The sequence below is a fragment of the Dasypus novemcinctus genome, chromosome 7 (assembly GCF_030445035.2).
Source record: "Dasypus novemcinctus isolate mDasNov1 chromosome 7, mDasNov1.1.hap2, whole genome shotgun sequence".
Classification (NCBI taxonomy): Eukaryota; Metazoa; Chordata; class Mammalia; order Cingulata; family Dasypodidae; genus Dasypus; species Dasypus novemcinctus.
The window spans coordinates 44,915,559-44,928,956 of NC_080679.1; the positions used below are offsets into that span (position 1 = coordinate 44,915,559).

Consider the following 13,398-nt stretch of genomic DNA (forward strand, 5'->3'; position numbering starts at 1 on the left):
TAAAAGGGTCTGGAAAATTCTATTCGGGGCTCGGTTTTTATTAGGACAAGAGTCCGCCGAGCCCGGCCGGTCGAAATAAACCAACTTCCTTCTCGGTACTCTCGTGTCCTGGCCTTCGATACCGCGCACACCCGATTTCTCTACAACACTATATGCACATAGGGTTATTCCTCTTTCTCCAGAACAGCACCAGATACCCACAATGGGAATAGAGGCTGGCCCTACACTGTACCAGGGAGGAGGTGGAGGAACGGTCAGCAAGGGCACCACAAGCTTCTCCTCATGCTTTTTAAAGCTGCATTTTCTTCATTTGGCACTCACCCAGTTACTGCAACCCTTGAACTGGTTCCAGAGTGCTGAGGAAAAGGGCACTGTCAGTTTTTACTAGTTGTTCAAAGATTCTGTAGCAAAACAGCACCCTGGAGAATCTTATGCATCCATCTTGATCAACCAGAAGCCCTACTTAATTCTGTCACTGTCAGGAGTGGTCTGTGTAACCGGTAGCATACAGCAGGAGAGATAATATGTTGCTTCCCAGATTAGATTATGAAAGTTGTGGCTTGTGTCTTGAGCACTCTCTCACTTGCTCACTCTTTCTCTTAGACCACTCTGGGGGGACGCCAGCTGCCATGACCTGAAGACACTCAGGCAGCTGTATGTAGGGGTCCATGTAGCAAGGAACTGCGACCTCCTACCAACATCCAAGTGAACGGGTTTGGAAGAGGATTCTCAGCCCCCATTGAACCTTGAGCTGACTTTAGCCCCAGCTGAAAGTTTGATCACAACTTCATGAGAGATCCTGAGCCAGAACCAACAAAACAAGCCATTCCCAGATTCCCGACCCACAGAAACTGAGGGAGCTAATAAGAATTTGTGGTTTTAAGCTGCTAAATTTTGGCATAATTAGTTATCTATAATAGACGCAGGTCCAAGTAAGAAAAATTCTGCAGGATTAAGGATAATTCTACCAACAGGAGAAGAATGGCTGAGAAACAGGCCCCTGAGGTTGGTCCTTGGCAGAATGTCACAGTACAGCTTTTTGCCTAGGAATGATACATACCTTGGGCTACAGATCTTGCTTTTATGAAGGCATTTGATGAGGCTATTTGGCACATCTCTTAAGATTGTTCAAATAAGTTTGAAGGACACACCTTGAAATATCATACCAAGACTCATAACCTTATAATATATAACCTTGTGCTTGGATCTTAACCAGACCAAGACATAAACAAGATAAAAGAAAATCCAAATGATTAGGAGTGGTGTTTTCACCAACTTTTCCTTTGTGGGAGAAAGGCTGTAGAAATCATTTCTCATGAGGGAAATTTCTAATGACTCCAGAACTAAGGACTGCTATAACCCATGCTGAGAGTGATAATTAATTTCATCCTCTTCCAAGGTTCCCCAGAAGTAATCTAGTCTGAGTTACTTGGCACTGCTAGATTCCAGATCAGGCAGATACAAGAAGAGGCAGATTCAGTAAAGGTATATATATATATATATATATATATAATTCCAAAGATTAGGCTGCCTATAGTTAAAAAACAACAACAAACAAACAAACATGCTGGGAACATATTAAATGAAAATTTACATCTGGTCACAGTCTAAGAATGTAGCCACAAATGATATTTGAATATACTAAAAACCAGAGCTTGCCTCTTTGGTAGGTTTTGGGACAGACTATTAGCTTGGGCACATGACAGTTGTGAAGGTATCAAAGTCTCATTTAATGCATTCATGACTATTTATTATTATTGACAGTGGCTTTGTTTATCCCCAAAGGCCCTGCTACAAGAGAAGAAACTGTGTGATTCGTTGAAGTAGGGGTGTATATAAGTGACAGAATGTGAGCATCTCCTCATAGCTCCCCTTAAAGAATGAGGATTCTCTTAGACATCTAAGAAGCAGGCCCTGGCTGGGTAAAAGCACCACAGACTGGCTACCACCCATCCTGTGCTGGCCCTTGGCACTACTCAGTGGATATGGATGACTATGAAATCCTTCGAGAACATCAAATAATTATATTTCACACAAAAGGTCAGGATCACTGGTTGTGCCAACAGTCTCCCAGGAAGTTCCTTTTAGGCTGCATTTCTTCCTCAAGTGGCTTTTTTCCTGTTTCCATTTAAAAGAGCCAGAGAAATAAAGAAGAGTGGCCATCAATTGTTTCCCATGGATGTTACCACACCACCAGGACAATTTTTAAGCTTCTATTTCCTTTGGCTAATAAAGAGAAATTATCCTTAGGTCAAATACAGTGCTGCTACATAACTCTCCTCAGGTTGGTGGAATATGTGAAATTTAGGCATATCTTACAAGTAACTTGAAGGTCTTTCGAATTGGTACTGACCTTATGATCACCTGTGAGGCAGTCTATTTCAACCTCGGAACAGGCAGCTCCAAAAACAAAGTATTCGAAGGGATGGCCTTCACCCTTCTCCCAGTCCATGTCTGACTCATAACCCCTGAAGGAAACAGAGTTCTTGAGCAGTGTTGGTAAATGATCAAATTCCCTAATTGCAGACCTCGATGATTAAACAGCCCTCTAAATAGCTATGTTCGATTTGTATGCACGGCAAACCACAGGGATACACACTATTATGATGGCCCAGCACACAATGGGTACTCAATAAATCTGGTGAATAAATAAATATTTGCTTCTTACTTATGAAACTTGCCTTGTCTGAAAAAAAAAAAAAATCCAGTCACTCCTGACCAATGCCTCCTTAGCCCAGGGATTAGCTGCTGATTGAGGACTTTCTATGCTGTTGTTTTTAGCAAACATTGGGTCATGTAATCCTATTGTCCTCAGATTTGCAGAATTCAACCTGCATTTTACACCAAATACTATTTGAAAGATTCACATTTGCCTGCTTTGTCTACCTTTCTGGCACCAGGATTCAGCCTTTTGCATCAGGAATCCGTGGACTCCTTGGCTCTCATTCCTTGCCACTACACTGGTCTCTCACAATCACAAACCACGAGACTTGCTCTGTCCCCAAGTCTTCTAAGGGCACAAATGAGTCCAATGGTACAAGAAAAGCACAGGCCAGCAGGGAGCCAGCATTCTTTACTCCTCTTTCCCCTGCTTCTCGCAGTCTGGTGGGACAGATGATTGAAAATGCTTGCTTCTGTTAACCAGTCAGAGCCCTGGGACTCCCATGACAACTGGCCAAAAAACAAAACCAGGTAAGTCTTTACATCATCCTGCTCTCTTCATAAAAATAATTTGAAAAATGGTTTCCAAGGCCCTTGAGGTCCAGGTCCATATATTGACAATAGTTAATGTCAAAATTTCTGATTTTTTGCCAATCTAGAAGGTGTGAAATGGTGTCCATTTTATTATGAGTTTAATTTTCATTCCTCTCCTTTGCTACATAAGGGATAGATGTGTTTTCATCAAAAGGTCAAGCATCGCTGTGGGTTCCAAGCACAAAGCCCAAGAGAACCCTCCAAAGCCACTCAGTATGATTTGCATTATCAATTCAGCTGAATTTTATTTGTATGCCATTTTTTTCCCCCAAAATGCTTATCTGGTCATTGGGTTAACTAGCAGCTAAATGTTCTTTATAACAGAAGCTAATTGAAAGAACAAAATCAACAGAACTGAAACTCTTCTACAAGATACGGCTGTTATTTTCCATAGCAGGTGATTGAAAGGACTATTTACCTGAAGAATCCAGTAGCTGAAAGACTAATGCTTTCCATAAAAGCAGTCTGAGCCTGCAAAGGAAAAGTATAAATGATGCAATGAGGATATTTAAATAAAATCATGTGAGAATTCAATTTTAATTTTATTATGTATTAAATAAAGCTAACAGTAGCAATAACTTGTAAGGACCAAGATTAATTTATGCATTTCAGCATTCTCCATCTCCATATGACATCTTAGTACCCTACTTGTAGTGACAGCAATAAATGACAACCATGGTGCATTATACTTAGAGACGGGACTGCAGTAGGCAATGCAGTTTCTGCTTACCAAGAACTTCACTCAGTCATCTGTAAAGACTTAGCCTATTAACATGGAACATTTCAGGAAACAATGATTTGGTTGGGTATTGAATTTTAATATTTTGTATCCAAAACTGTCTTAGGAGAGGGGAATAATTTTGCTAAATGGTATCATTTACACCAAAAGGTCTCCTGACTGCAGTGCACACAGATGACCACTGTACAGCAAAATCAGGGTCAGATCCAACTCCCCCAGCCTGAGAGATAAGAAGGTGATAACTGCAGCCAGGAGGGAAGAAATTGGGCTGAATGGCAACAATTCCATCATGGCAAGGGACTGGCACTCCCCCTGAATCTCTCCCCAGCTTTTTGCAGTCAAGCTCAAGCTCTCTCTGCCTTTCTGAGCTCCGTCAGCACAGGGCAGAGGACAGACAGCAGAAATAAAAAACCCAGAGAAACTGAGATGTCCCACAGACATGAATTCCAGAATCGAGTCCTTACTCTATTAGAATAGTAGGACCCATTTCTAAGTAGGACTCCCTAAGTGTTATTTTCTCCAGACCAGAGCTCTTAATGTTGCAAAGACTGGAAGAGTGAGCACAACACATGCTCCCTGCCTTTGCTGCTATCCGTCCAATCATTATCAGGCACGGGACAACCTACTGCCTGGAAAACTTCGCGAGTTGACTTTACAATGTGCGTCTTTTCTTCTAGTTAGACTGTAAGTGGATCATAAGAAGTAGATGACTATTTTTCCATTCCATTTAGTGCCTAGTAGAGGGGTGAATATATACTTTATGGCTTAGCTTGTGTGCTTTTTACTTTTATGGAATGACTCAGTGTTGCTCTTCCATTTTAGGAAGCGTAGATTCACGAAGAAGGAGAACACACAGGAGTTCTGGACGGAAGAACCAGCTGTTTCTCTAACAGCCAAAGAATCTGTGGAGTTTTTCCAGATGCAAGAGTTCCTCTACCATGTTATGACAGGATTTCACAGGCCGAGAGGAAATCACTATGTAACTGTGCTATTTTTCAAAATGCCCTGTCTGCAGATATTTAATCTACACATTTCTTTCTCACTTTCTTTGCTTTCATTTTTAATGTAAAACATGAGTAACATATTCTCACCCAATCCTTCCAAGTGCCTCGAGGATTCTTGCTGATGATGGGTTCAAGGCGTTTTAGAAGAGTTTGACAAGCGTCCTAGGGATTATTTTTTAAATTAAAATTACTATCATAAAATGCAAAGAATACATATCAGCATTACATTAACTATATCAAGGCTTGTGTAATTTTACTGAGGGGCTAGAATGAATGATGATCAAAATTCAGAGGACATAAAAGAGAGATATATTATATAAAATGGAAATTTGGTTTTTAAGGTATGACTAAAGTTGGGTCAAACATTATAGGTGATGGTCAAGAAATAACAAGCTGGGAAGTGGATTTGGCCCAACGGATAGGGTGTCTGCCTACCACATGGGAGGTCAACGGTTCAAACCCCAGGCTTCCTTGACCCATGTGGAGCTGGCCCATGTGCAGTGCTGATGTGCGCAGAGTGCCGTGCCACGCAGGGGTGTCCCCCATGTAGGGGAACCCCATGTGCAAGGAGTTTACCCTGTAAGGAGAGCCGCCCAGCACAAAGAAAGTGCAGCCTGCCCAGGAGTGGCGCCACACACAGAGAGAGCTGACACGGCAAGATGACACAACAAAAAGAGACATAGATTCTGGGTGCTGCTGACAAGAATACAGGTGGACACAGAAGAACACACAGTGAATGGACACAGAGAGCAGACAACTCGGGTGGGGAAGGCGAGAGAAAATAAAATAAAATTTAAAAATTAAAAAAAAATTTTTTTTAAATGGGGAAAAATTTTTAAAAAAAAGAGAGAAAGAAATAACAAGCCGAAGGAGGCAGGACGGAATCAGCCTTCCCCAAGGGAAGAAAAACAGAAGACACCAATAGAATGTTGTTGTCCAGTATGCTAATGTAATTTTGACATATACCAAAAGGAATAATCTACATCAGACTGTAGTGGGCAGCCTCTTATTGGAGTTGTCTATGTGTTTCTTTTTGTTTATTTAACAGAGACACAGAAGAATCAACTGAAGTAGAAAGAGAGATTACCCAGAAAAAGTCTTGTAAAACTAATGCAGGCCAGGGATTAGACGCCAATGAAGAATGTTCATTCACTTCCCCACAGGAGAAATCACTTTTAAAGCAAAACCTGTTTGGTGTTCTTTTGCTTCTTTTTCTGACCTCAATAAAATGGAGAAACTCTTATCTCTGTTTCACTTCTTTTTCCCTTTCAAGTGTCTGAAGTATGTATTTCAAACTCAGTCTGTGTCTTTCCCAGGAGGAACCTGGGACCTCGTACATGGGAAGCAGGTGCTCAACCAGCTGATCTATACTTGCTCCCCTCAAACTCAGTCTTAATGCTTTTAGAGTTAAGATCTTGGAAACAGGGAAGCGGACTTGGTCCAGTGGTTAGGTGTCCGTCTACCACATAGGAGGTCCGTGGTTCAAACCCCAGGCCTCCTTGACCCATGTGGAGCTGACCCATGTGCAGTGCTGATGCACGCAAGGAGTGCCGTGCCATGCAGGGGTGTCCCCCACGTAGGGGAGCCCCACGTGCAAGGAGTGTGCCCCGCAAGGAGAGCCGCCCAGCGCGAAAGAAAATGCAGCCTTCCCAGGAATGGCGCCGCACACACGGAGAGCTGACACAGCAAGATGATGCAACAAAAAGAAACACAGATTCCCGTGCCGCTGACAACAACAGAAGTGGACAAAAAGAACACGCAGCAAATGGACACAGAGAACAGACAACTGCAGCGTGGGAGAAATAAATAAAAATAAATCTTAAAAAAAAAAAGATCTTGGAAACACTACTTTAGAGGATCTTTGAGAAAAGGTTGAATAATAACAGTGAAGGATCTTCGAGGGCAGAGTCATTTGTAAATAATGCTTTCAGTTCTGGGATTCTTTAATCTAGGGAAGCTGAGCAAGGCGTCAGAATGGCTAGGCCAGGGGTGGAGGCTAGGCCAGGGATGAATTCTCCCTAAAGGAGTGTGGCTCCAGTAGCTGCAACTCCTCACCGACTCCTGCTCCTGCCCCCATGAGTGACTGTCTCATTGCATGTATTAAAATGAGCTTTACTCCTGCAGTGATGAGAAAGGAACTGCTGGGGTTTGGAGTGAGAAGAAATTTCATTCTGGAATAATCAACAAAGCAACAGTTAAAGCCACTAGACTATGCATTCCTAGAGGACAAGTCCTGAGTCAGGCTGAATCTTATATTTCCAGCCCCCTAGCAGAGTTCCTGGCACAGAATAGAGGCTTCACAAATAATTGCTAAGTAAATGAACTCTGTGTTTGAGTCTAAGCAGTTCACCAGGAGGAGTGAGGAAAATTAGAGCCAAACCTGGGATATAGCAAGGGACATTTTATTTTGAGGTACCAGGGGCAGGGATTGAACCTGGGACCACATATGTGGGAAGCCAGTGCTCAACCACTGAGCCACATTGGCTCCATTGAGTTGGTTTTTTCATTTGTTTGCTTGTTGTTTGTTTTGTTTTTAGGAGGCACTGTGAACCAAACCTGGGACCTCCCATGTGGGAAGCACGCACTCAACTGCTTGAGCCACTTTTGCTCCAATGTTTTGTAACGGTCTTTATGGGCTCATCCTGTAGCACATGGTAGATGTGGCAGAGGCAATTTTCCTTAAAGCAGTCATGGCTAGTTTGAAGTGAGCAGGTTAGGGGAGCCAGACATCCCAGAGAGAGGCCCACGGGAAGATCAAGTGATGAATGAGCTACCAAGGTCATCCGTCCACCTTGGCCTTCACATTTTCCCAAAATAAGCAACCTGCTCCAGGTAGCTTGTCCCCAATGCTTCTGCAGACACATCTTTATATCTTTACATCCTATTCCTGACAGACTGAACACTCTTCTTTTCACTTGGTCAAACCCAACCTAGTCTTCAAGGCTCTGTTAGTTATGCTTTCTCGGTGGAAACTTTCTTGACCACAGCAGCCCCCTCTTAAAACCCGTGTGGTCTGAAGCATTCTCATGGTCCTAATCTTCCCTTCCCTCCTTCCCAGGTGCATTATCTAAGGTGCAAGTGTGTGTAAGCTATCTGAGGGCAGGGTCAGGGTACTCTTCTGTGAGTGTTGAATTTTTCATTCATTTATCAAGTAACTAATTAGCACATAGGAGTGGTCAGAACTGTGCCAGGTGCTGGAGATATAAAGATAACATAAATAGCAAATACTTGCACAGTGTTTACTTTGTGCTAGGTGCTATTCTAAGGTCTTTAACTGTATTAGGTCATTTAATATTCAAAGAAACACTATTAAGTAAGCACTGTTATCCTCGTTTATGAACGGGATGCAAAATTTAAACATCTTGCCCAAGGTAGACAGCTGGTAAGTGGCAGGGCTGTGCAGGATCAGACTCTGTGTTCTAAGATTTAACTCATACACTGTGCTGGTCTGTGCCCTGCGTACAGTCTGGTGCAGAGGCACTCCTTCCCCACCTCCTAGTCCATCAGGGACATTCAGCAATTTCTGGAGACATTTTTGATTGGCCCAGCTTGGGGGTACTCCTGGCATCTAGTGAACACAGACCAGGGATGCTGCTAAGCATCTTACAATGCATAGTATTGTAAAGAATTAGCTGGTCTGAGGTGTGAATAGTGCATATTGAGAGCCCTGGTCTAGTGGAAAGACAGACATGCTAAGAGCAATTCCAAACCACATGATGTACCATTACAGAAGCTTATTTAAGAGGCCCAGAGGAACAAAGAAGAGGAAGAGACCTACCCTGTAAGAGGTGAGGTGAAATGCTTCACACAGGATATGTGTGAGCTAGACTTACAGACAAACCACATAAATTGGGGGAAATTGTAAGGATCTGCCGTGGTAAGAAGTCAAGGCTTAAAGGGAAAACAGGTTTGCTGGTAAACCATAGGCCCTGTTTTTAAACACAGCACAGTCAGATTTACTTTGTGGGAAAGTTCACTCCGGCAGCAGTGGGTGAGACAGAGCAAAAGACCTTGAAGCTGGTGGTGGAGAGACGGGAAGCTGCTCAATGGCTTGGATAAGAGGTTCCAGGAGCCTGGATAAAGGAAGCGCTATTAGGGTAGCACAGAAGTAGAAAGACACAAGAGATATTTTTGAGAAAGAATTGAAGGGATTTGCTCACCAGTTAGATGTCAGGAGTGAGGGAGAAGAGAGATGGCATTTCCAGCATGGGAGACCAGCTGGAAACGACACCACTGACGGAGGCTGAGGGACAGGGAGAAGGAGCACCTTTCACCAAAAGGGTGCAAGAAGGACACAGGAGGTGGATTAACTTCTGAGCCTACCCATGGGTTTGGCTCTGATGGGGTCAGTGATCTAGATGTCAGAGCAATGGCTTTTACCTTCACTGCCAGCCCATTGAGATCTGCCACTACCGACCCTCCAGAGACGTTTGTGTTAGGGATGGTTTCTGTACTGGTCCCACGCAGGTGAACATTGGCCATTGGTATCCTTAACTCACGGCTGACCACCTGGGGTTTAGAAGGGAGTTTCTTTTCAAACACAGAACTTGTGTTAGTCATAGACTCACAGCACACGTCCAGCCGGTGGCTCGTGGGAGAAGCCATTAGGCGCATGACGGGGGTGAGAAAGGGCAGAACCCTGAAGTCCTCTGGCAGAAGCCACAAAATGTTTCTCCTTTCTAAAAGCCCTGTAGAAAGGGTTGCATATTTATGAAGTCAGAATATTCATATAAGCATATTCATGCAGTCAGAAACTAGAATAGAGGTTACCAGGGGCCAAATGGGGGAAGGGAATGGGAAGTTAATGTTTAATTAGTATGGAGCTTCTGTTTGGATTTATGGAAAAGTTTTGGCAATGGATGATGGGGATGGAGGCACAACTTGGACCCTTGAACTATATATTTGAAAAGAGGGAAAAAAGGTAATCTATGGTTGCATATAATTTAACGTGCACAAAAAAACCCATAGAACGGTTCAGAACAATGTAAGTGTGCTAAAGGTAATAGCATAATTATAATAATATTGTCTTGTGAATTGTAACAAAGATACCACACAAGAGCAAAGTGTTACTAATTTGGAAAACTGTGTGTGAGAGGAATGTATGGGGACTCTGTACTTCCTGCAGGATGGTTCTGTAAACCTACAACTGAAAACAAAACAAAAAGAAAAAACCCTGTTGCTGGTCTGGTCCCCGAGCCCTGAGCATAATTTCCTTCATTTTCTCATGGGCAATAGCATCAGTAAGAGGAGGAAAGACCTAAGTCCAGCAGGAAGAAACCCTTTACATCTTTATAATCATGAGATTATCAAGAGACGCCTTGGAGGCCTCTCCTGCCACCACACTGTGACTGGGCCTTATCAGCGATGAGAGTTGTGAGCAGAAGAGTGCGGACAGCCTTGCGAGAAACAGCACATGGATCGTAGGTGGGGGAAAGGGGTCCGTGCCTGCAACGCATGCTGACATGAAGACAACTAGATGCTCTATTCCTTCATTTTTAGTGCTGGGGAATAAAATCGTATTCCTTACTTGAGCCAATCCAAAATACTCCTCTTTCCTGCTAGCAGTATGGCGTAACAGAGTTTGCCCTCAACTGCTACAGGGACACAGGCATACGGGGTCCTTCCACAATGCTTGGTTTTCAGAAGATTGTCCACCTGGAGTACGCAGGCATAGAACATAAAGGTGCCTGCTGGCTCAATAGAAAACACTAAAATTTCACAAAAAAACTAGGGAAGGATACAAGTAGACACTTCCCAATGGACTGATAACAGGAAGGAAAACAAAATGTTCAACATTGCTGTTACATAATCGGAAAAATGCAAATTAAAGCAATAATGAGATATTACCACTCACCTATCAAATCATCTAAGATTTTTAAAACAAGTTTTTAATAGTCATTTTGATGAGACAGATACTTTCTGGAAAACACTTCGGTAATATTAATATATGTTAGGCAATTTAGGATGCTTAATGCCCTTTGACCCAATAATTCCACTTCTAGGAATTTATTTTAAGAAAATAATCACTGACATGTTCTACGGCTTACAAAAATGTTCACTGACGTGTTCAATAATCAGAGGATGTTAAGTAAGTGATACATACATCCACATGCAGCCATTAAAAATCATGATTGCTAAGGATTCTTAATGACAGGAGGAAGTGCTCATTCTATGTAGGGTTAGGTGAGAAAAACAGGATACAAAATTATACAAGCTGCATTTAGTGACTTTGGAAAAGAAAAAAAAAAAAAAGACAAAATGGAAATACCCCAACACAGTGATTCAGGTGAGGAAGTGGAATTGAGTATGACCTTTATTTCTCTTTAAACATTCCTGCCCCTTCTAAAATTTTTATAATCTATATTATTATTATCATGATTAGAAAAGAAATAGCAGCTAAAACTTAATCTTAAATAAGTCATCCAAAAGAAAATTGGTAAAATTTGGTTAGAAATATCAAATGTGAACTTATTAATTGTTCACAGTCCTTTAAAAAGGGCAAGAAATAATGCAATACATGGGAATTTACACTTTTCATTTTTCATTTTACATTCTTTTCATTGCCTAGCAAAGGTTCAAAAATGAAAACCCACTTGTGAGTATAACTGAGGGAAAGTAATAAATAAAAGCACAATTTCAATTTCCTTGAGTAAAAAAACAACCTGAGACCCTAATGCCATGTTATTTTAGAAAGTTCAGTTATAAAACTGGCTTATTGATTAGATTTCTGCTAATAGTTTTAACAGCTTACACTGTCAAAGCTGAAGTCTCCTATCTTCTTTCTTTTTATTCAGAAGAGAAAAACTAACATAGTTTCTCTCTCACACACAAGTCTACAAGGCGCACATCCAACTTAATACCATTATTTGCATTCTTACCTGAATCATCTTAGTGTGGACTCCCTGCCCCATTTCAATTCCACCATGGGTCACAAGCACAGAACCATCTAGATAAATATGAACCAGGGCAGCAGCCTAAGCAGAAAAGATGAAAACCATTTCCATGATCTTTTTGACAGATATAACCACATGTCACATTGATTAAAACATGTTCCTGGAAATGATCCCCTCCTTTCCATCCCTCCAGTCCTTGCCAAAAACATACATGAACACTGAGCAGAGCCCGGGCAATGCTAGGGCAAGTGCTGCCTTATGGTCATCCTGCAAGAGGCCATGCTGTCCCGGGATGGCTCTGAGTCTGTGGCAGGACTATGCTCCTTAGGCTACTATTTCCTAATGTGGACATTTGAGCACACTGATACCTCCAACAATCTCCCTCTGGGGTGGAGCATCCTTCCAGATTTCTCTTCAAGGGTAGGGAAGTAGCTTCAAAGTGCAAAGGTAAGTGGGAAAGATTTGGCCCAACGGATAAGGTGTCCGCCTACCACATGGGAGGTCCAAGGTTCAAGCCCAGTGCCTCCTGACCCCTGTGGAGCTGGCCCATGCACAGGGCTGATGTGCGCAAGGAGTGCTGTGCCACTCAGGGCTGTCCCCTGCGTAGGGGAGCCCTATGCGCAAGGAGTGTGCCCCATAAGGAGAGCCGCCCAGCGCGAAAAAAGGGCAGCCTGCCCAGGAATGGTGCCGCCCACACAGAGAGCTGACGCAGCAAGATGATGCAACAAAACAAGACACAGATTCTGGGTGCCGCTGACACAGTGGACACAGAAGAACACAGAGTGAATGGACACAGAGAACAGACAATGGGGGGGTGGGGCGGGGAAGGGGAGAGAAGTAAATAAATAAAATAAATAAATTTAAAAAAATGCGAAGGTAAGCGCAGATAGGTCGGGGAGAGGGAGAAAAATTGCTTGTATGTACACATATTTCCATTGTTGTAGGCATGCTGCAGAAAAGTAAAAATAGAAATACAAATAAGCATAGAGAGATAGACCTTCAACGAGATGGTTATTTTTTGCTGTAAAATGACCTAAGCCCATCCTAAGTCACCTAGGTATGGAATTACAGAGCTTCAGAGTTGGAAGGGAATGCAGAAGGAATCTTGTCTAGTTGTAGCTCCCCACAAGGATACAGAAGAAACCAAATTGCTACCAAAGAATTGAAGTCTCTCCTGGTAGTCAGAAATACCCCAACTCTAAGCTAAACATGTTTTACAATGAACAAGGATGTACCTCCTTCAAGTCTGCCTGTGCTGTACTAGGGGGTATAGAAATGTTCCAGGGCACTAAGAAAACAAGGATGGCTACTTCACTTTGGGTCTCCAGTGTGAGAGTAATATCAGCACCATATGGTCCTAGAGAAAATGCTTTGAATAGCTCCACTGTGATCCAGGAGGCCCTGCAAAGCACAGCTTTGCAGCTATTCAGTTGGGAAGTGCCAGTCTCCTAGATGTGGTCTGGTTAGAGAGGGTCACTTGAAGCTAACCATCTGCTACCTAGTTTTC

General features: G+C 42.7%; 1 protein-coding gene across 2 annotated transcripts in view; it reads right to left on the reverse strand.

Annotated features, from left to right (window-relative positions):
• Positions 1–13,398, reverse strand: part of LOC101444097 (aldehyde oxidase) — a 91,403-nt gene that overhangs the window by 16,839 nt on the left and 61,166 nt on the right. Inside the window, exons 27-31 of one of the 2 annotated variants that reach the window (XM_058300403.2) lie at positions 11,877–11,972; positions 9,379–9,507; positions 5,086–5,160; positions 3,674–3,726; positions 2,354–2,468 (exon numbers count right to left, since the gene is read on the reverse strand). In XM_058300403.2, the coding sequence (XP_058156386.1) occupies positions 2,354–2,468; positions 3,674–3,726; positions 5,086–5,160; positions 9,379–9,507; positions 11,877–11,972 (468 nt within the window). The remainder of the gene's footprint in view (positions 1–2,353; positions 2,469–3,673; positions 3,727–5,085; positions 5,161–9,378; positions 9,508–11,876; positions 11,973–13,398) is intronic. The other variant, XM_058300404.2, reaches the window with a different exon arrangement.